We start from the raw sequence: 19,869 nt of genomic DNA, 5'->3' as shown, positions 1-19,869 counted from the left end.
TAGGACTGGAAGGGACCTCAAGAGGTCATCGAGTCCAGCCCCCCACCCTCAAGGCAGGACCAAGCTCCATCTACACCATCCCTGACAGATGTCTATCTAACCTGTTCTTAAATATCTTCAGAGAGGGAGATTCCACCACCTCCCTTGGCAATTTATTCCAATATTTGACCACCCTGACAGTTAGGAATTTTTTCCTAATGTCCAATCTAAACCTCCCCTGCTGCACTTTAAGCCCATTACTCCTTGTCCTGTCCTCAGAAACCAAGAGGAACAAATTTTCTCCTTCCTCCTTGTGACACCCTTTTAGATATTTGAAAACCGCTATCATGTCCCCCCTTAATCTTCTTTTTTCCAAACTAAACAAGCCCAGTTCACGAAGCCTGGCTTCATAGGTCATGTTCTCTAGAACTTTAATCATTCTTGTCGCTCTTCTGTGTACCCTTTCCAATTTCTCCACATCTTTCTTGAAATGTGGCACCCAGAACTGGACAGAACTCCAGCTGAGGCCTAACTAGTGCAGAGTAGAGCGGCAGAATGACTTCACGAGTTTTGCTTACAACACACCAAAAGTTTCCATTGAGCTTGCAGGGATTTTACTTTTGTCTCTGTGCCTTTTCGTTTTTGTGTAGTTTCCCTTTCTGAAATTAAATGCCACAGTGTTGGGCCCCCGAGGTGTTTTTCCCACCACAAGGATGTTAAGTTTTATTACATTATGGTCACTATTTCCAAGCAATCCAGTTATATTTACCTCTTGGACCAGATCCTGCACTCCACTTAGGACTGAATCAAGAATTGCCTGTCCCCTTGTGGGTTCCAGAGTTAGCTGCTCCAAGAAGCAGTCCTTTAAACTACGAAGAAATTTTCTCTCTGCATCCCGCCTTTAAAATAGATGATACTCCAATATTTGCACATGCTCTCACTAAGAAGTTCCTCAAAGGCCTGCAAGCATTTTATCCAGATGTGGTTCCACCAGTACAACGTTGGAACCTCCACCTGGTTTTAAATGCCCTCACTCGGCCCCCATTTGAGCCAATGGCCACTTGCTCTTTTGCACCTTTCTATGAAAACTTCTGTTCTCAAAGCCAATTTGTTGGATAGACAGGTGGGAGAAGTTGTAGCTCTCATTGTGGACTCCCCTTACACCAATTTTTAAAAGGCCAGATGACCTTATGCACCCACCCCAAGTTTTTACCCAAGATATGGTCATCCTTTCACTTCAATCAGACCATACATCTCTTGACTTTCTTCCCCAAATCTCACGCTAACTCCTTTGAATCTAAGTTGCACACACTTGACTTACACAGAGCACTTTCTTTCTATTTACAACACACAAGACCATTTAGGTCCTCTTCTAGACCTCACCAACAAACCACAATAAAGGCCAAACCATTTCAACTCAGAGACTCTGCCACTGGATTTCAGATTGTGTAAGACTTTGCTACTCCTTACCAGGTGTCAACCCTCCTAATAGTATAAGGTCTCCTTTAGGGGCTATATGCTTCCAAGGTAAAGGAGGAACAGAGGGGAAAGGTGGATTTATGCATGTGCAATGCTTGCACAGTAGGAGCACGCAGCTGGAGGTGCGCACATGTGCGGCCACAGGGACAATGCTCTGAAGACTCCAACTGAAGGCTTGGTGGCGGCACACCGACCACAGGGACATCTCTCAAAGAAGTTAAAATTGCACCTGCCCAAGTGGGCCTGGTGGTTTGTCACCTGGAATTGCAGGCTGGCTGTTGAATAAATTTTCCGCCCCAAAAAGCTGGCCTCTATTTTTGGGAGCTGAACTGATGTGACTCTGCTTGTCCTTCTTGATGGCTGAGACAAGTATTGAACCAGGAGGTGAGTGTATATATATTGGTACTCAAACCCTGTGGCTGGTATGAAGTGCTTCTTTTCAGCCCTTCTAGAGGTGGGAGTGATGGATAGCCAGCCACGTTTGCTAGATGGCTTTGGCAATTTTCACAACTCTATTATGCACTGGTAGCGTAACACTGGTTGGGTAGAGACTGAGAGTATGCTGAACAAAGTATCTGCTTGCTCAGCCATCTCCTCCACCTCTATGCCCAAATACTCAGACACTCAAGCAGGGCCAGACGATCCTTAAAGCTGTCTGGAAGGCTGGCCCTTGAAGGTCCAACAAACCATCTATCCAGGGATGAAGACGATGATTCTACCACTGCAGGGACTCATTGGGACATCATCCCCTGTGGAGGTAGGGAGTTTTGGGGTGGGCATTGTCTCCTCTACTCCAACCTCCAAGCACATTTCATGCACCAAGCCAAGCTGGCAGCAGATAAATGATGCAAAGGGAGCATCAGCATCACTGGCATGCTCCACACAATCCAGTGGGGCCACTACACTTAGCCACTGGCCATGCTGCCACTGTGGATGTTAATGTGGCTTCTGGGGCCCAATAATGCTGATCGAGTCTGGGTAAAGGGTTGAACTGCCTTTTGGAGGACTCCCCTTATGGTGATCATGGTAGGTCCATCAACACCTGTGTTTGCTTGCTGACCAATACTGCAGGAGACCAACGCTTGGGCTATGTCTACACTCGCGGCTTCTTGCGCAAGTACGGCCATTCTTGCGTAAGAATCTGCACAGCATCCACACTGCCCGCCCGCTCTTGCGCAAGTAAATTTACAGTACGGCGCGGTAAGAGAAGGCTCCTTGCACAAGAGCTACACTCTTTTTTAACAGGTGTAAGCCCTCTTGCGCAGGAGCTCTTGCGCAAGAGGGCAGTGTGGACGCTTGGCAGGGACTTCTTGCGCAAGAAAGCCCTTTGGCTAAAATGGCCATCAAAGCTTTCATGCGCAAGAGAGCATCCACACTGCCATGGGCGCTCTTGCGCAAAAGCACAGCTCCCATATGGCAGTGTGGACGTTTTCTTGTGCAAGACTTCTTGCACAAGAACACTTGCACAAGATGTTCTTGCGCAAGAAGCTGCCAGTGTAGACATAGCCTTGAAGTGTGAGGACCAGTGACTGATCAGTTCGGGAGGACCGATTCTACATCAGAATGTAAAATCCCATTTAATTGGTTAACCATTAACATCCTTAGTTCTGGGGGAACCAATATGATGATCAGGGGCAGTAGGAAGAATATCAGCAAGTGCACGGGTGGGCAATAATCTTTTGCCACTTCAAAAATGTGGCGGGGCAAGATACTTCCCTGCTTCCCCACCCACAAACCATGATTTGTCTGGGGGTAGGGAAGCACCTTTGTCCCCCACAGAGGTTCCCCCTAGGTGCCCATGCCCCTGGCAGTGGAAGGAGACTTCACGCACTTCCCCTTCTCCCCCCCCCCCCAGGCCAATCAGGTGTTGGGAGCAAGCGAAGGCTCCTCCAGCCCTGTCAGGCCAATTGGGGTCCGGGAGCAGAGGGAAGTGCATGAAGTTTCCTCCGCCCTGCCAGGAGCATGCATGCTCTCCTGCCCCTAAGCCCTGATCGGCCTGGGGGCGGGGGAGCTCGTGAAGCCTCCTCCTACCCTGCAGGAAGCGCGTGGTGCTTCTAAGTGCCACATGCTCCTCGTAGGGTAGGGGCAGGGCAGAGGAAACTTTGCATGCTCCTCCTGCTCCCAGGCCAATCAGGCCTTGGGGGTGAGGGAGCACACGAAGTCTCCTACTGACTTGCTAGGAGCCACGTGCTCCTGGCAGGGCGGAGGAAACATCATGTGCTTTCCCTCCCGCCCCCAAGCCCTGATTGGCCTGGGGGTGGGGGTGTGACAGGGATCAGCCCGCTTGGAGGGCCGGATCTGGCTCCCAGAGGACCTTTTGGGATGGCTCAGAAGCCAGTTGGAGGGCAGTCAATGAGGAAAGACCTCAAACAATATCACATTCTGAGTCCTGAGTCGAAAGTTTTTACAAATACAATACTTGTCTTTCACACAAGCATGTGAGGCAGCTGCTAGGGTAGTCACTCACAGGCATAGGACTGTTATAGTCCATGCAGGGTTTAAATTTCGGAGACGGGTATGTCCCACCTGGGGCAAAGTCCACGATTGAACTTTAACTTCACTTAACATGATTACAAGTTATTTACAAGGGCCTAAGGCTTGAAGTCAGAAGTGACGAAACTGCTAGCCCTTCCTATGCAAGGAAAGGAGCTCCAATTAACCACCATGGGTAATAAGAAGCAACTGAGAGGCTGTAGGTCTGGTGGCACCTGATAAACCAATGCATGAGTGAAGCATCCACAAGGGCACCATACCTGACCCTACAGATGCTGCAAAAGACAAACTTTTCCAACAACCACACACATAGGTACATGTATACCTAGAATGGAAATGACACGAGTAAGCACTCAAAGAAGAACAGACATTATGGAGGCCATAATACTACAACTGACAATAGATATGACTACGAATAGTGAATTTACCATAACCTTACTTTGTATTTTTTCCTGAAAAGCTCTATATCATTCTCAGATATATATGATTTTAGAGCACATATGTCTATGTGTCTGTCTACGAGTCCATTTTTCCCCCCAGGAAATCCTCCTGAATGGGCCATATCTGGTATACTGCTTCCTCTTCTCCTACAAAAGCAATATCAGGGTTTGGTTGTGCCAGGAGAACCGGAAGCCCCAGGAAAAGGACTGTTTTTCCATAATATGGAAATGGAAGGGCTGTTCAGAGAGATGCAATGAGAGAATACACTGGGCCAGAGTGCCTGAATGGAAGAGATATCCTAAAGACAGTCCACTAGCGGCAGCCATACAACATCAAGGGAGTGGCCAGCAGGGCTGGGATCTGTCATCTTGCCTGCCAGCACACTGGTAGGTCCCCCTTTCACCCACTCTCAGCACTTGGCTGCAGTCCGCCCCCTCCACAAGCTGCAGGCCAGGGGAGGGCTGTTGGATCCCTGGATTGGCCTCCAGAGCCTGCAGGCCGCAGGCAGTCCCCAGAACCTATTCATCCCCCTCACAGAGAGCCTGCAGGCTGTGAGGCAGCCCCTTGGAGTCTTGCTCCCCGCCCCCCTTTCCCCCGCCGCAGGACACAGGCACTGGAGGCTGGAGCCAGTCCCAGGACTTTCACCCTCTGACAGCCTTCAGGCCATGGAGGGTCTCTGGAAGCCTGGATTGGTCCCTGGAGCCTGCCTCCCCATGGACGTCCTGCTGGTTGGCCCTCAAACCCTCTCCCTCCCCCAGGACAGGCTGCAGGAAATGGGTGGGGGGGGGAGGCTGTAGGACAGGACTGGCTCCCATAGCCTTGCCTCCTCATGATGGGCTGCTACCAAGCAGTGCCACCCTCACTACCCCAGGCAACTCTGATAAGTTCTGCCTCCAGCTCCCACTCCCTGCTTTCACTCCTGCACCCCCACACTTTGAACCCCCTTCTCTGAGCCCCCTATCCATTATAATCATGTAAATAAAGCATGCATATTTTCCTTTTTATTTACAAAAACAAACCCCAACCACCACTACAGTTAAGGCCCTGAGAAACGCCAGGTACATCCGCTAGTGGATTTATGTCTATTTTTGCCAACATTAACTATTCCATATATTACACATTTAAAGGATTTTGACAATTATTTTCTTAAATTTCACAAAAAAAAAAATAACTATTTTCTTGGACAATCTCAAAGTTAATGCAAATTGTTTTCCACATTAATACATACCTGGCACTTTCTAAGAGTTCATCCTTTTTGTATTCACCTGAAAGTGAAGAGAACAATATTTCTTTATCAAAAACAGTAATTCATGGATGAAAGTTTTTTATGATCTAAAGTTTTCTTCTTATATCATTCTTCCAGAATTTAGAGACCAAAAATAGACTGTCTATTTCCCCTTTTAAACAATTAGCTCTGTGCTCTTGAAATTGTCAGTTATAGTTGGGGTCTGGCCACAAATAAACAGAAATTACATTAATATTTAAAAACTCAGAAAACCATACTACTTTTGAAACAGGAGAAATGGTAGTTAAAAAAAAAATCTATCAGTTAGGGTACATCTACACTGCAACACTATTTGGAAATAACTAGCGCTATTCTAAATAACTTAGTCTGTGTCGACACAGCAGGCAGTTATTTTGAAATAGTGTCAAAATACTGTCAAGCCAGAGGACTTTTTACTCCCACTCTTGTAAGCCTCATTGCATGAGGAGTAAGGTAAGTTGGAGGAAGAGTGCTCTATTTTGAAATAAATGCTGTGTAGTCGCTCTCTATTGCAAAATAAGCTATTTAGAAATAAGATACGCAATTGACATAGATCAATTTGTATAGCTTATTTCAAGTTAAACCCTGTGGTGCAGATACACCCTTACAGATTAAAAAAATCCACCACTTACCAGTCAGCACTGCTTTTGCAGATGGGTCTGCTAAATCCAAAGCAGTCCTTCCATCTGTGTTACGGATGGCCGGTTCAGCACCATGCTGCAACAGTACTATAAAATAGAAAACATTTTAATTGAAACAACTAGGGCTGACAACTTTGGTTGAAAATATCCTGGATGTTTCATCATATGACAATCTTACATTAAATATTAATCTTAATTCCTGGAGGCTCCAGGACAAGGAGGGTTGGTAACCTTAGAAACAACTCCCATAGAAACTAGATCACCCTATAGAAGGTGAGTTTCCTGTGGCTCCCATTAGCTGGAAACAGTGAACTGGACCCGAAGGGTGCTGCGAGGCTCTGTGGCTACTTCAGGTAAACTAAGCATTGTGTGCCCCCAAGTGGCTCTCTCAAAGCAGGCCCGCTGCCACTTTGAGAAACCTACAGAACCCATTAACAGAAATGCCCAGTTAGTGAGTCTTTCAATTCTCTTGCCCAAACCTTGCATATGTTAAGGCCACCTAATTCAGCTCTGTAAATTATTAATAGTCAAAACTAATATCCCTGAATGTCAGAGTCAGACATGCTCTTATGTGAAAGTAAACTTATCAGAACCTCCTCTGTCAAACTGGACAAGACAACTGGGAGATAAGGACTCAAACACATATTTAAATTCTTGACCACTTTACTAACTGTTTAATACTCTTTAAGACTCGAATAACTGCCTAGTTAAAACTGCAAATGTTAAAATGTGTGCGTGATGGGTCTGGGGCGACCCGCACTCAGGCCGTACTCACCCCAACCGGCTTCCCAGAAAGCGTGAGAGCCCACCTGCAGAAAGACGTGGCACATACACGGCTGGAACAAGGCTGCTAATATGCGGCCACTTTAGGAAGGGGTAGGGGACGGAGCAGGGCACGTCGGCATGCCCCAAGGCCCTGATGCCGTGCACCGGGACGTCCTTGGCAGCAGCAGGCCCATTTAAAAGGGCCACCCAGTGCAGAGAAGGGCAGACCTGGAGAGGGACATAGGTGATCGGGACTTAGAGCCACCGAGTCACAAAGACACCATGGACCACAGCCTGACTGGCAAGAGCTCCTCAGAGGCCGAGAAAGAAGGAGCCGCCGTGTGCCCAGGCAGACCACAAACCGGGGAAGTGGGGGCGAGTGACAGAGAGGAGGCTAGGATGCAGCCCAGGGCAGGGTGGTATTGGTGCCTGTGGGCTGACGCGTTTCAGGGAACCACCCTGTCAGCCATGCACATTTACACATGGGGCAGGTAATGCCCATAGAGCCACCTCTTCCCCCACCCTGCACTGCTGTGTCTGTATCAGAGGCAGCAGTGGGGGCTACTCCATGGGAGCCCCTACAAACATGGAACCGGCTTAAAAGCTGGCTCCCCATGTGTACTGGCTCCTGCCTCCTCCCCTCACCTCCACCTCTCAGCTGCCTCTGGCGGGCCCAGACTCATCAGCTAACCATGTACATGTTAACATCCCTAGTTAAAACCAAATTCAATTTAATCTATTGTGCTTGGTGAAAACTTATGCCTCTGACTAATTTAGTGTGGGGCAGAAACACAACAGACCAGAACAAATTATTTATGTTAATTAATTGGTCAAAATACTACACTAAAATATGACTACCTTTCCACTCCTCCTCTACACAAGATGGAAAAAACATGAAAGGTAACGGGGATTTTTGCATTTCTGTAACTTATAGTATGTGTCAACAAGTCAGAGGAGGGGGAAAATCTAATTAAATTACCTATGCATACGTCAATCTTCCCCTTAATGGCAGCTTCATGTAGAGGAGTATAGTTCCAGTTATCCCGAGCATTAGGATCTGCACCATGATGCAAAAGAAGATTGACAACCTCCACATGACCAAAAGAACAAGCATTATGAAGAGGAATGAGACCCCCATCATCTCGTGCATGTACATTGGCACCACTCTGAAGCAGATATTCAACTACATCCTTCCGACCAAAACCTAAAAATAAACAAAAAGACTGTATAAACCACTAGGCATTATCAGAAAAAGGCCATAATTAAAATTTAAGAGACTTTTAAAGAGGGAAACATAATACAGCCTCTCCCCGAGTGATGATGTCTATGAAGGCCCTGAAAGTATTTTAGGATCACCTTTAACTCTAAAGAAGTTATGTACGTTGTGGGTTTTGTTGTTTTTTGATAAACCAAAAACCCAAGTGAGCAAGGTATATTGATTTCAATGAGGATTTAAATCACCAAGTGGAAAACCTCAATTTAAATTAACTTTCCCATTTGTACTTCAGTTATTGCCTAAAGAAAGATTTGTTCTCATTGGTTGATATAACAATTAAAACATGCTGATTTACAACTAAATAGAGCCTTTATGACAGATTAAGTACATCTTTCTGCTCCCAGTAGGGCATGCATCAACTGTATTATACAGCTAATGACAACAGCTGAGTGAGGATCTTCCCTGGTCCACTTTTATGAGGTCTTATTCAGACTTTTTGACTTACTTCCTGGACTTTCCTCCAAATTTTAACCTGATTTCTATCAGAATTCCCTTGCCTCTCATCAGTTCTAACAATAATTATGTATAGTCACTGAAAAAGACTCCTGTGTCCTCTCTAGGAGTTGGGTTAGTTTTTATTTGTATCATCTAGGACATAGGTTCTCAAACTGATCTGTGGACCACAACATTCAGGTGCTTTGCTGACAGATTCCTCTCAGATTCCAACATTAGAATATTTTCTGTCTGAAAATGAACTGGTTCTTGACAAAATAAAAAAGACACATTGAAAAACATCTTGTTGCTCTTCAGCAACAATTTGATGATTACTTTGCAGCAGAAACTGAACCAACATCTGGGATATGTAATCCTTTCAGGATTGCAATTAGCAAACTGCCCTCTGGTTTCTCCAATAAGGCACAAGAGTGTTTGTTGGAGCTTTCTTGTGATGAAACATACTCAGAATTTAAAAGACATTCCCTGATTGAGTTTTGGGTTCAAAGAACTGGAAAATACCCAGAACTTGCAGACAAAGCAGTGTTTTCTCTTTTGCTACTTGCTATGACATACCTGCGCGGGACAGGATTTTCATCAATTACTGCCCTCATATTCAAATACAAAAGAGCACGAATGCTGATCTTGACCTAAGGCTAAAGCTGACAAACATTACATCTGACTTCCCTGACTTCTCACAAAAATAGGCATTAGAAAAGAATACTAATGTTAAAATAGGAGTTGTATGCTTTTATTTGAACAAAAAACTTTTTTTATGCAATGCTTTTATCCAAAACTCTTTTCAATAGTTAGCTAATGGTACAAACATTTGTAAAGATCATTAAGTGGTCTGCCAAGATCCTCAGCAATTTTCAAGTGGTCTACAAAAAAAAAGTTTGAGAACCACTGATCTAGGAGCATAGTCATGAACAGGCTACCACTGTACTGGCTGCTGTACAAACTAGGGATGTTAAATATCGGTTAATTGAATAGTTGAGTAACCTCGTGAATTCTTATCAGTTTAGTTGACTATTCTATAGTCCCTGGGGGGCAGGGCTGGCAGCCAGTGTGCGCTGGCCTCACTCCAGAGGAACCCTCTGCCACTCCGCACTACTGCCTCTGTATCAGAGCAGCATGGCATGCCAGGCGGGAGCTGATATGCAAGAGGAGCCAGTTTAAAAACCAGCTCCCCTCTCAGACCAGCTGACTGTCGCCCTATGCTGTTGCTGCTGATAAAAAGGAAGCAGTATGGGATGGCAGTAGCCAATGGATAAGGGTGTTCTGAGTTCCCAGACCAGTGCAGCTAGAACTGAGCCTGGCTGCCTGCCCAGCCAGATGATAATGCACTTTAAATGCAGAGCTGCAGTAGGGGTAGGTCCTGGACCCAGCATGAGCCAGGACTGAGCCAGGCTACTGCCCAGCTTGCTAAAAAATTTACTGGCAAGTGGGGGGAGGAGGAGGGAATGCATGTAGTCCATAGCATTAACCTATAAGCTTTTGCTTATCGGTTAATCGACCCTCCGTGATTACCAAACTTTTCGGCATTACGCCCCCTTTTTGATTTTTGAGAAACCCTCATGCCCCTTCCCATAGCAGCAAAACTTCTTGAGGGAAAAAAAGAAAGAACTGACTGGGGCCGAAAAACAAAAATAGCAGCAAAACTTAGAGGGGGGCTTGACTGGGGGGAAGAGGCTGGTTCGCCTTGCGCCCGCCCTGGAATTTCTTCACATGCCCCCCAGTTTGGGAACCCATGGACACTATTACATCCCTAGTACAAACACAGAAGAAAAAGGCAATCCCTTCTCCAAAGAGTTAATAAAGTACATCTATTCCTCATATTTTTCTTGTTAAGTTTTGCAGAGAAATTTTAGCTCCTAAGTAGGGCTTCCTGACTACTACAAACCCCTTGAATTTTTGTGGCATTTTCTGCCACACTGATGGCAATAAGAGTTGCTTGCCTACACACCATCCTAGATCTGGTCTACACCTAGAATTCTGGTTGACTTGGAACATTGTTTAGGGGAGTGAAAAAGTCAGATAAGTGAATTAGATAAGTGAATTAGACTACTGTGACAGAAAAACACTTCCATCACCAAAACAAGCGGTGATGAATTGTGGCCATAGCTGTGCTTCTGTAACACAGACATAGCCACATACCCCTAACTTTTGTGGGTTGGACTTGATCACACGCCTACTTTATTGTGCAAGCACTGAGAGACTCTTGACTTAAGTTTCAATACAAACGGTCACAGGTTCATCTCATATGTGCAACAGCATTAAGAAACTTCAACATTAATCTTCACCAATATCCCCAGATTGTTTCCAGATAGCAGCATGTGTGAAAACAACCAGTTCCCGCTCAACCCATTTCAGTTAGTAAAGTCAACTCTAAATGCTCATCTAGACTACAGGGACGGGTCGAAAGAAGATATGTGGGAATTTGCATATCTTCTTCTGATCGCACTTTTGAAAGCGGAGGTTTATGCTGCTTTTTGACAAGGGGTGGGGGATTCATCGAAAAAGCTGCATCTTAATTACTTTCACTTTTGAAAGCTCTGCTTTCGAAAGTGCGATCGAAAGAAGAGACGCAAATTCCCGCAGAATTTGCATATATTCTTTTGACCGTTCCATGTAGTCTAGATGAGTCCTAAGTTAGACCAGGAGGAAGAACAGAAGTTCTTTATTTAAGGAATGAGAGAGGGAATTAAATGTGCAGCATAAGACAGAGTAACAATTAAGGATGTTAAGGAGTGGGTATTTGGCTAATCGTGTAGTTGATATCGACCACATGATTGGTCAATAAGGGGAGGCGTTCTACCGAGTTGCAGAGAGGGTATCTCACAGAGCCGGCATGAGCCGGACTGTTCAGTCCTGGCTCATGCCAGCTCCAAGATGTCTGCTACTCTGCATTTTAAGTGTAGTAAAAGTCATCAGACTCTTACTACATTTAAAAGGCAGAGCCGCAGCCAGGTAGGTCTAAGAATCGGATGCTACGGCTCTGCATTTTAAATGCAGTAAGGCCACCAGGTTCCAGCTCGTGTTGGGTCCAGCAGCCCCTGTTCCTGGTATCCTGAGCTGGCCACAGTCAGAGGCTGCTCCAGCAGCAATCCCTGTCCACAGTCAGCCCGGGCTGCTACAGCCAGGGGCTGTTTCACAGCAGCAGACCCTGTCCACGGGGGGGCCCAGTTCCCTACTGGAACCCCCTGCGGAGAGGCGATGCTGCCAGAGCAACCTCTGCCTGCCACCAGAAGAGGCTGCTTTGTGGCAGCCTCCCCTACCCACCCTCCCTGCTGCTGTCTCTGATAAAGGAATCAGTAGGGCAGGGGTGCCCAAACTTTTTTCAAAGAGGGCCAGATTTGATGAAGTGAACAAGCGTGAGGGCCGACCATTTTGCCTGACATTCTTTGAACCATTAAAATTAAATGCAAATTAACTATTTTATGCAAAGTTTATTGCAAATGGCATACTTTTCATTTCGTCACATGGATGACAAATCTAAACAGGTGTTAAATCACTCTGCCTTTCATATCTGAAGGCCAGATGAAAAAAAATCCAGGAAGCTGAAATATATGTCAGGAACATTGTAAAGTACATTACATATTATTGGTAATAAAGGTTGTCTGTCAACTTTTAAGTTCAAAAAATATGAACAGGAACATAACACCAAGTATACATGTTGTGTCCAAATATATTTATAACTGATTTAGACCAACTGACATTAACTGAGATTTTACAATGTATTCATCTCAATACATATGGATTCATTGGGGGCCATAAAAGATAGATATTGCCAAATTACCTGTGGGGCCATATTAAACCGGAACACGGGCCGCAATTGGCCCGCGGGCCGGACTTTGGACATGCCTGCAGTAGGGGCATGAGGCAGCTGGCTTTTAAGCTGGCTCACCCCCAGCACTGGCTCCTGTTCCCCCCCACTGCCTCTGATACAGAGGCAGCAAGGGGCAGGGGAAGCGAATAGCTGAGTACTCGACTACTCACTTTCACCCCTAGTGACAATACAAGGAAAAAAAGGACCACAAGTTCCCTCTTATTGTGGCATCACTTCTTACAAAACAAAAATCTACAGGATAAGCACATTTCTCCAGAACTGAATTAACCTGAACAAAAAAGATTTCCCAGTACATACATAAATACAAAGGTGTGCATGCCTAGGCTCTCTAACAGTGGTTCTGCTGTGCAAACTACAGCACAAATTCTTTGTTACCACTTCCTGGTAGTCTCCTATTATCAGTAATCTGGTAATCCTCCAGAGTTAGAAGACAAAGTATCACTTATTCACATAATGGAACAACAACAAAAAGTTTGCTACGACTGTACTCTTTTTTCATTTTCCATTCATAGTAGAAAAGTTCCATCCAAGGGAAGGCAGATATATATCTTTTCAGGAGAGGCTAACAAGTCTTTGTGTCTGCCAGAAAGATCCTGAAGTTTTAGGAAGGGAGACATTAGTAACTGTGTTCAGGAAGCAAAGGGAGGAATATGGAACTCACTACTGTCAATATCTTTGCTATGTAACTGCACACACACCACCTCAAATATGTCTGTTTCTATTTGGAATCCAATCCTATAGAAGTAGTGTGATTTTTTTAAAGGTTATTCAGACCTTGAAAGTTCTATTGTGCAATACTGAAAAAGGTTATTCTTATGAAGGCACTTAGAGGGACTATACTGCAAGTGTCCCTTCAATAATTAAAATAGAAAAGTCTCTTTCAAGCTTGTAGTAGAAACAACTTGACAGGCTAACAAAGGAATTTGACTTTGTCAATCAATTGTAGGTGCAAAGATCTTATTGAGGAAAAAAGTCACTGAAAGTAGTGAATTTGGTCGTTAGGTTTTGAAAGCATCAGGAGTTCCATAGCTTATTAAAGTTGTCTCATGCGTTCATAAGCTTCACTTTAACAGATAAACTGTTTCACAGGTCCATTGGAACCAAGCTATCCCGCAAGAGAATTTCAGAAAACTATGGCTAACCCCACAAAGGCCTATGAATATGAGAAGAAATGCCTTCAGCAGGCTTCTATTAACCATGCAGCTTGCGAGCGGGACTCGCTGCCACTTGTCAAGCCCTGTCAATGGATAACCTGAACCAAAAGTGGAACAGCAAGGCTATATATCCATAATGACCTACGTTAAGCAAACAATGGGCTATCACATTTTGTACCATTTCCAGAATGAGCATATCTCTCTAAAAATGAGTTGTAATGTGCAAGCAAAGAGTCAACACAAGTATATGGACAGCTCACCTATAGCCAGGTCTGTTCCTGAAGAGATACAAGAGGATCAACTGTCAAATTTCAGTAACTACTTTAAAATCAACATGAGATAAGGTAATTCTTCCCTTAACTCTCAGTCTAGACACTTACATACCCTACTCAATATAGTACATAAAGTCTCTCCTCACATTTTTGTAAACAGTGACGTCAGTTTTACACGAAGGGAACCAGCACGACTCGAGATTCAAAGGACTTGTCAAAGATCACAGGACGTCTGGGAAACACAGCCTAGACCTGAACCCAAATCTCCAGTCCAGGCCCAGCACCTTATTCAGAGGTTATTCCACCTAGTCAGCGGCCGTATCCTCCCTTCAACTCACAACCCGCAAACGGTGTTCGGCGCCCGGCAAGCAGGGCGGATCGCCAGGCTGGCGAGGGCACAAGTGAAGGGGGACAGGGCAGAAACCCCCAAGGCCCGTCACTAGAGCACAGACACGGCCCCTCCAATGGAGACAGGCTGTGCGGAACCAGGAGCCCGTACGGCCGGCCACTGGCAGCTAGCGAAGCCCCGCCACACGAAGCTCTTAAGGGGGCCAAGGGCGGGATCCTCGGGGCAGCCGGAGCGCGCTCGCTCCCACGCAGGCCCGGGCCCACCAGAGCAGCCGTGCGCTCGGTACCTGCGGCGAAGTGCAAGGGGCTGGACTTCCTGCCCGCCGTGTCCCTGCTGTTCACGTTCTCGGGCCGCACCAGCCGCTTGACTCGCTCCACGTCCCCGTTCCTGCAGGCCTCGAACAGCTCCCGGGTCGGCTCCGCCGCGGGCCCGCAGCCCGGCGCCTCCAAGGGGCCGGCCGCGCCCATGCCGCGCCGCCCGGCCATAGCGCTCCCCTCCCCAGCCGCTGCAGCGCTTCGGGGGTCACAGGCGGCCCCCCGCCATGGCCCCGGCTCCCAACACGCTCGGCTAGAGACGGAAGCAGCGGCCACTCTCCCCCACCCCCAGCTGCTAGGCACGGCGCGCCGTACGGCCGCCACCGGGGAGCGCCTGATTGTGCGGCATGCAGAGCATGCGCAGTAAGGACAAGCGCCGCCATTGGACCATGCACAGAGAACGCGTGTTGCTCTGTGCGCCTGCGCGAGGCGATAATTTCTCTCTCCCCCCCCCCTCCTCCGCGCGTGCGTAGTGGGAGTGGCGATAGGCTGGGCTGGTTGAACTTGCGTGAGAGAGCCCAGTGGTGGGGGGGGGGGGGGGATCTCGCTCCTGAAGACAGGGCGATGCAGCGCCTCCTGCTGTGCTGGGCTCGCGGCTCAGGAGATCTGCCCGCTGCCTCCACGCAGCCTGGAGCTTCCCCAGGCGAGAATCAGCGGTTGTGTGTTGGGGGGGGGGGGCGGCGGATACAGCTGCGCCACTACGTAGAGTTACCAGATGATTTCAAAAAAATACCAGACACCGTTGATCTCGGATGGGGGGGTGGGACTGGCCAGGAGCGAGGCTGGGGGAGGGGGAGACTGCCGGTGGGGAGCTGGGCTGGCTGTGAGGGGTGGGGGGACTGGCCAGCGGGGAGTGGAGCTGGCCCAGGTGCTCTCAGATCCTGGGGTGCTGCCCATCCAGTGCACGGTCCGGCAGGGCGCACTGTCAAGTCCGGTCTGAGATTCTATCCCACCCCCACCCTCCTCTTCTCGACTGTGTAGTTGTGTACTGCCTGGCTGGTAGACATGCTTACACAGCCTGAGCGTGTCTACCGTCCAGGCAGTATGCAACTACATACTGATATTTTTATTTTAATAATAAAACTTACTTAATTAGAAAATACCAGACATTTATATGTCCAGTATTTTCTCAATTTGTTTCCTGTGCTGAAAGCTCAAATACCAGACTGTCTGGTTCAAAACCTGGCAACCCTACCATTGCATTGAGCTCAGTGTAACTTAGCTCAGTTGGTGGGATGGTGTGGGTGCCCCAAGAAATGCAGAGGAGAGCCCCGGGACCAGCTGGGAGTGTCCAGCTGGCCCTGGGCTCCTAGAAGCATGCATCATAGCATGGAGCCCAGGATCAGGGGGAGCGGGGCTCTGAGTCCCCCGCTGATCCCAATTAACTGCATTTTTAACCTCCCTAATTTGTACCCTGCCCTACAGATGTGGCTGGGTATCAGCTGTGATGAGTGAAGTGGAAGTCAGGGTTCTAGTTACATTTTTCCTGGCTAAATCCCTGCATCATCTTTGCTCTTAAATCCCACAGAGTCCCTTGTGAGTCTGTTCACAAAGCACCAAGGCATGTATGGTCAGAAGTATGCCAGGTTTATAATTTGTATGTGAATGCTGCCCATAGTTTTCTGGTAAGTCCAAAGAGGCCATATGGATAAAAGTAATCACACTACTTTGCAATGCAAAGTGACTAAGTCAGTTGGCAAAATGGATGGTGAGGAGACAGGTAAGAAGAAGAGCCAAACTCAAGGGCTTGTGGCTCTAAGGCAGTAGCTGATCTAGACTTGCCTTCATTGCTAAGGTCATTCTTATGCCTGTACTTGGGAGTATCCTTGGAGAATTTCTGTGGCAAACTAGTGCCTTCACTGTTTACCTGGGACATTAGTGTCAAGTGACAAGCCCTCTATGGACAGGTCAGTTCATCAGTCTGTCTTTGAGCTCCTCCTAAACAATTGTGAGCTAAAAAGTTTCAGGGGGGTAGCCATGGTATTCTGTAACTTTTTAAAAATAACAAGCAGTCCTGTGACATCTTAGTCCTGGCCTAACTCCCCTTATTTCAAAATAACAAGCAGAGCATCCACACTACCAAGCCCATTATTTCAAAGTAATGGGCTGGTTATTTCAAAATAACTCCTGCTTTCCTCAGGGAATAACACTTATTTTGAAATAGTTATTTCAAAATAGTGTTAGTGTGAACACTTCACTGCTATTTTGAAATGACCACTCCCCCAAGTAATTCAAAGTAATTACTCCCCAGTGCTTCCTGGGACTCTTAAGTTGAGGTAGCGCATTCACAATAAAGGAGCCTGCCTCAGACTAATTTTGCAGCTTCCCCAAACTCAGGCCATGCTATTTCGATTTTGTTAATTTGGGATTTATTTCAAATATAGTTATTTCAAAATAATTTCCTAGTGTAGACCTGTCCCTAGAGCCTAACAATTATATTAGGTCATAGGATTTTGTGGGTAAAATGCACTTCATTAGATGAGTTGGAATGGAAATTACAGAATCCAGCAAAAACAGTTACTTGTCAATTATAGAACTAGTGTTAATTAAGCCAAATAAATAAGGCTCTATTTATCCGATTCATAGCATTTGATGTGGGAATGAGAATATCAAAAGGTGGGGGAAATTGCCTTTGTAGTGCATTAACTAGTATATTTATTCAAGCCCAAAGTTCATAGTGTCGACATGTTCTCTCTTTCAGGAATGAGACTTTGCTTTCTTGAAGAATAAGTTTTATTAAACCAAACTCTCACCTTTGTTGAAATTTAAGCGGGAAATTCAGGCCAGATTTTCTACATGCACACTCTGCAGTCTCCCATTCTCTTGACATTTTAGGGTAAAAAGAATCAGAGTAATTTTAATAATCAGATCTGGTTTTGGAGAACTTATATCTTTAGGACACTTGTCAGATTGTTCTGATTTTCCCATCAGATATTCTATGCATATCCTTTAAGTAGTCTACCAGTTTCCATTGCAATCTTCATAGGTGTGTGGATTGCACAGCGTTTTGTAAAGGTGACTCTTAAAATAGGGATGTTAAAATGTGTGTAACTGATTAACCAAGTAACTGCTGATTTCAGCAGTTACATGGAGGGGAGGGCAGCCAGCTCCCTAGGAACTGGCATGTGCCGAGACCCAGCTTTTAAGTTGGCTCCCCACATGTACTGGCTTCCACCTGCTGTCCCATGCTGCTGCCTCTGTATCCTGAGAACCAGACCAGGAACTGGGTGTAGCCATTTGGGTAACTAATAAGCTCATGCTTATTGTTACACATTTACACAGCTACATTCTTACATCTGTATTCTTAAATAGAAAGTTTGCAGGTGTTTTAACTATAGGACACTTATGAGCCCCCTGTAATTTAGGCATCCAGGTCACTTGATTTTTAAAAGTGCCAAGCTTCCAGCAGCTCCCACTGAAGTCTAGAGAAAGTGAAAGACGCTATGTCTACACTGCAGTGCTATTTCAGGATACCGGAGGTATTCTGCGGCTTTTGAGTGAACCCGTTATTTTGAAATCTAACAGGCTCGCTATTCCAACATCCCTGTAAACCTCATTCCATGAGGAGTAAGAGACATTTTGGAATAGTGATTTATTTTGAAAAGTACTGTGTAAACTGCCAAATTTCAAAATAAGTGATTTCAAAATTGACTTGAAATAAGCGATGCAATTTGCAAAGCTCAAATTGCGTGGCTTATTTCAAGCTTCAGGTGCAATGTAGACACAGACACAGACAGACACATGAAAAGGACAAATCACATTTCAGAACAGGAGGGGAATGCTGGGGGAGGAGGGGGGGGGAGAGGAAGGAAGGTAAGTGTCTGAATTGATGATACTAGAGGTGGGGAGAGTGGGATGTTTGTGAGTTAATGGTATTAGAGGTGATAATTGGGGAAGCTATCTTGGTAATGGGTAAGATTGTTTGAGTGTTCTGAGTGTTAGCATACTGTGGGGCCATTGCGATTACAAGCAATTAGAAACACTATCCCAGAGGACACTACTGCCAACCTGATAGCAGACCTATGTAACTTTGTTCTCACCCACAATTATTTCCAGTTTGAGAACAACTTATACCTCCAGATCAGCGGCACAGCCATGGGTACACGCATGGCCCCACAGTATGCTAACATCTTTATGGCTGACCTAGAACAACGTTTCCTCAACTCCCGTCCCCTTTCACCCCTTCTCTACCTATGGTACATCGACGATGTCTTTATGATCTGGACGCATAGCCAAGAAACACTGGAGATATTCCACAGAGATTTCAACAACCTACACCCCACCATCAACCTCAGCCTGGACCATTCTACATGAGAGATCCACTTCCTGGACACCACAGTACAAATCAACAATGGAAAATTAGACACCACTCTCTACAGAAAACCCACCGACTCATACAGTTACCTAAATGCTTCCAGCTCCCATCCAGAACACACCACATGATCCATCGTCTATAACCAAGGCCTTCGATACAACCGCATCTGCTCTAATCCCACTGATAGAGACTAGAAGCTTCAGGATCTCTACCAGGCATTTATAAACCTCAACTACCCACCCGGAGAAATAAAAAAGCAAATTGAAAGAACCAGACGAATACCTAGAAACCATCTACTTCAAGACAGACCCAAGAAAACCAACAATAGAACACCACTTGTCATCACCTACAACCCCCAACTTAAACCTGTCCAACACATTATCAATAAACTACAGCCTATACTGGAACAGGATACTATACTGGAACAGGATACCATACTCCAAGAAGCTCTGGGAGACAGACCCATAGTCTCCTATAGACAACCACCTAACCTCAAGATGATTCTTACCAACAACCACAGGACATACCACACTAATACCAACCCTGGTACCTTCTCTTGTAACAAACCCCGTTGCCAGCTTTGTCCACATATTCATTCTGTTGATACCATTATTAGACCTAACCAAGTGAGTTATAAGATCAAGAACACACATTCCTGCGCATCCAGAAATATAATCTATGCTATCATGTGCCGAAAGTGTCCGTCTGCTATGTACATTGGAGAAACGTCTCAGACACTTCGCCAAAGGATTAATGCCCACAAAACAGATATCAGACAAGATCACAAAGAAAAAACAGTTTCTTGCCATTTTAACCAGAAAGGACACTCTCTCGATGACTTAACC

The 19,869-nt window shown here is 46.0% G+C and overlaps 1 protein-coding gene and 1 long non-coding RNA gene across 2 annotated transcripts in view; one reads left to right on the top strand and one right to left on the bottom strand.

Annotated features, from left to right (window-relative positions):
- TNKS2 (tankyrase 2) overlaps positions 1–15,047 on the bottom strand; it is an 89,906-nt gene extending 74,859 nt beyond the window's left edge. The window contains exons 1-4 of the mRNA XM_075935130.2: positions 14,682–15,047; positions 8,042–8,266; positions 6,289–6,384; positions 5,621–5,657 (exon numbers count right to left, since the gene is read on the bottom strand). Of these exons, the coding sequence (XP_075791245.2) occupies positions 5,621–5,657; positions 6,289–6,384; positions 8,042–8,266; positions 14,682–14,880 (557 nt within the window). The 5' untranslated portion in view covers positions 14,881–15,047. The remainder of the gene's footprint in view (positions 1–5,620; positions 5,658–6,288; positions 6,385–8,041; positions 8,267–14,681) is intronic.
- A 159-nt stretch (positions 15,048–15,206) lies between these two features.
- LOC142830413 (uncharacterized) lies at positions 15,207–19,391 on the top strand. Its single transcript, XR_012905631.2, has 3 exons — positions 15,207–15,352; positions 16,238–16,334; positions 18,766–19,391. It is a non-coding gene; the product is annotated as an uncharacterized LOC142830413 (long non-coding RNA).
- The last annotated feature ends 478 nt before the right edge of the window (positions 19,392–19,869 follow it).

The sequence above is a fragment of the Pelodiscus sinensis genome, chromosome 8 (assembly GCF_052426305.1).
Source record: "Pelodiscus sinensis isolate ZL-2025 chromosome 8, ASM5242630v1, whole genome shotgun sequence".
Lineage (NCBI taxonomy): Eukaryota > Metazoa > Chordata > Testudines > Trionychidae > Pelodiscus > Pelodiscus sinensis.
Note: the sequence above shows the minus strand (reverse complement) of the source record. Positions and strands in the feature narration are given on the sequence as shown.